This window comes from Agrilus planipennis, unplaced genomic scaffold (genome assembly GCF_000699045.2).
Source record: "Agrilus planipennis isolate EAB-ADULT unplaced genomic scaffold, Apla_2.0 scaffold152, whole genome shotgun sequence".
In the NCBI taxonomy this organism is placed as follows: domain Eukaryota; kingdom Metazoa; phylum Arthropoda; class Insecta; order Coleoptera; family Buprestidae; genus Agrilus; species Agrilus planipennis.
Window position 1 is genome coordinate 758,052 of NW_020439047.1, and position 3,678 is coordinate 761,729.

A 3,678-nucleotide genomic window follows, 5' to 3' on the forward strand; every position below is an offset into this window, starting at 1 on the left:
AAACAAACTGCAACCAACTACGCTGTAACACAAATGGAGCGGCAATTAATACAAAGCAAAAACAGCGCAAAAAAGTGGCGCCAATACGGCAGTATAGAAGCCAAACCAATTATGGACGGGTTAACAAAGCAAGTTCGAGCCATGCTCAAAGAAAAAAAGAAGTCGCAATGGGAAGAAACCATGGAAAAATGCGAAAAATCAATAAACGGAGAAGTATGGAGGGTCCTGCGAAATATAAAACAAAAAAAGGAACCGTCGACCCCGATAAAATGGGCAGACAACAGATGGCTCTTTGATGACTCCAACAAAGCCGAAATTATAGCAGAAGTACTGGAAAGACAATTTACAAACAATCAACCAATAACCCCAATTAATTCGATCGTAGAGAGCCAGCCACAGGAGAATATCAAATCATAACAGAAGTTACAAACCTTGTGACACAAAAGCAATCCAAAAAAGGCAGCCGATAAATACTAAAAGAGCGCGAATATCGCAACGCTGCCAAGCCGAGCGGGCTTCGATAAAATCCCGAGACCGTTGCCGTCGTGCCGCCGCTCGCCGAGCGCCCCTTGAGACCTACGCCGACCACAGACGTCCCACAGGAGCCTCCTCAACCCTAAATCCACCGCGCAGAACGAGTTGAGGGGCCTCCCTTGTGATTCCTACTGCCTGGACTCCGCCCTGACATTTAATGTAGTAATTGTTGTTTAGCTATATGACTTATAAGTAAAGTTAGGTATAAGCTTCGATTACTTGAAGACGTGTACTCCATGTATCTACAAACCTCCACTTAAATAAAGACTAAAGAATAGCTTTCTGTATTTGATTCCTTGTTTATCATAGATTGTCACCGGTCCGCCCCACCAACAGTCCCAACCGCGGGGTCACCTCAACCATGTCCACACTATGATCAAATCGAATAAAGAACGAATGACTGTAAGAAATAAAAAAGCTCCAAAAAATACGAAAACAAAGAACAAAAAAGAACCAATAAGAAAATAAATAAAAGAGATGAACAGCAGAGAAAATGATGACACAGAAGATTGGTTTTTAATTGACTTAATTTTGAAATTTTAGTCTTTTATATTGCTAAGTATAAGTAACTCTTGCAAAGGAAACGCATACGCGTCTACTGTGATATTCATAAAAAAAAATTAGATCTAATATAATTTACAAATAAATGTCGATAAGTTGCTCGGTCTGACCTCAATAATTTTCCTACAGAATGAAGAAAGTAGTAATAAATTAGATCTGTTGTAATTACCGAATTAAAGTACAGAAGTTGCTCCGTACGTCAATAATTTTTCCTATAAAAAAGACTCATACCGAGTTTTAGATCGTCAAAGTGTTATAATATTTATACGTAAAATTAATATTATATAAATCGATGGTTAACGAATCAACTAACCTACCTCTGGTACTTCTTTCAAAGTGTTTCGCACAAAAATACGACGTTATGTATAACCTACCGAGTATATTAGGATTCATAGAAAATTTTAAGGGAGTCAAAGAACGACGTGACCAGGGTGATTCAAAAGACGAATTTGCCCGAGTTTTTAAAACCAGATGTTAGGCAAAGATTGATATTAAACGAACCACCCGAAGACAGTGACTACGATTCAGGTGAAACTATTGCTAATGATTGAGTAAGTATAAATAGTAATCGTATTCATGTTATATAATTAATTCTGATTTATTTTGTTAATGATCGTCAAACGTCGAACAAGACATATTTATTTAGTTTGGAGTAACGATAGGTGAAATAGCCAAAAAGGTTTTATGTGAATTTTGGGGTTTATCGTTCGAAAAAACTAGGAAAATTGCCGAGACATTCGAATCATGAACTTCCTTTAATGTCTATAAAATGAAAACAGATGCAACCCTCTACAAGTGCTGAACAGAGTTATAAGAAAGCGTAAACCTTTGAAAGCAGGGTTTGCAAGATATGTGATGTACGTTTAGTAAAAGCCTTGGATTCATCACCTCAGAACCTTATAACAAACANCAACCAACTGTTTGGTTTCGTGCACGTAACGTCCAAAAACTTCGAGATTTATTTTAAACGTGTCGTGGAGGTGGATCTGATTACGTATAACACGCACGTATTTGTCGAGAACATCGGTGAAAAAGTCGTTATACGATAGAAGGTATTTTCCGATTCCCTCTTTAAGAGGTGAACAACAATTTTGTTTATGCTGTAGGGTGCGCAGGTGACCGACATATATTTTTTACGTTTCACACCAGCGGTCGGAAGAGGTGGCAGATGCAGCATATTTCGGTTTTTTATTCGGTAGCGAGGAATTAGGATGGTACTGTACTCGTTTACGACACGAAGCTTTTTGATGTCGTTTTAAATTATCAGATCGCGTAAAGGACGTATCGCAGTCGGGACAACGAATCATATCGGTTAGATGTAACAGAGGTGTCTCGAGAAAGACTGAGGAAGACCGTGTGCGAAGTAGATTTAACAATGTAAAAAATCTGAAAGAGTGGGAGAAAATTAAGTAGGTGAGGGTTGTGAGGGTGGTGGGGTGGTTTGAAGATATTTAAGAGGCATGTATAGAGGAAAAGAATAAGTGAAATGGCTGAATTAGGACAGTGTGATGCGGCAGATGCGTCAGTGATTAGCTTGGACGAATCGGAGCTGTCAGCGATGCTGGAAGAGTTCTTCCACAACGATGAGTTGGTGACGAAGACAGTCGGTGGAGAAAAATNGCAGTTTACAGAAAATTCATGCGCGTAGCTTCGTTGAGTGAACAACCATACTCGCGAACTTTCGTGACAAAGATTTCTGACGCATGCGTATACGGAGTACGTGAGCACAACAGTAGCTCATGGGGATTAGCATGATAGAGTAATCGACGCATGCGTAGTACGCGAAAACGCAGGTGTTAACTGTGCAGATGACGTCACGTCTGCAAACCACATTCCGATGATGGTTGAGAGGCGGAAAACTTGTATAGAAGGAGGGTGCGGGGTAAGAGGGGAGTAGTTGGTAAGCGGAGAGTGTTGTCTCATTCTGTTTTAGAACGTTGCGTGAAGTGGACGATAATATTTTAAAAAGAATGGTTGGTAAAGATGTAAGGAAGCCGGCAGTGCCGAAGTCCCGTTTCGGGAAGTTTAGGGCGGGTGCTGTAAGTAGAATGAAATATTTAGTAAAATTATTTTGTATTAATTGTGTAATATTTTAAAACACTTATATCTCGTTTTGAAGTTTGAAATAGTTGGAGTCGTCACCACTATGGCGACGTTATCGGTAGCCTCAAGCATAACGAGTATGGCAGCGGGTAGGAAGAAGCTGGGGATCCGGCGGAATAGTGTGGCGAAGACGTCTCCGACGTGGAGCGGTTCGGGGACGAGGCCCACCATAAGCACGGTGACCCCAGCAGAAACGCTGCCTCCACCGACGACGACGGCTCCAACATTGGCACAAGGGGACCAGTTGATGGGAAAAGGTACATGTGCCACAGATGTGACGATGCCTCCGTGGTGTATATCACCTGTATCACCTCTGCCCGACACCCCCATGACGCTTTCGCAGGAGATGGAACGTTTAGAAGGCGTCATGGTAAGTGCTCATCATGTACGAGAAAAGATGGAGGCACTGACGTCAGCTTGGGAGAGGAAGCGCGATGCTCGCGGTAACGTGAGCACAGAGCTTGCCCAAGTGCGAAAGTG

General features: G+C 41.6%; 1 protein-coding gene across 1 annotated transcript in view; it reads left to right on the forward strand.

The window, feature by feature from the left end:
- The first annotated feature begins 2,721 nt into the window (after positions 1-2,721).
- Positions 2,722-3,678, forward strand: part of LOC112905119 — a 6,707-nt gene continuing 5,750 nt past the window's right edge. The window contains exon 1 of the mRNA XM_025976900.1: positions 2,722-3,455. Within this exon, the coding sequence (XP_025832685.1) occupies positions 3,242-3,455 (214 nt within the window). The 5' untranslated portion in view covers positions 2,722-3,241. The remainder of the gene's footprint in view (positions 3,456-3,678) is intronic.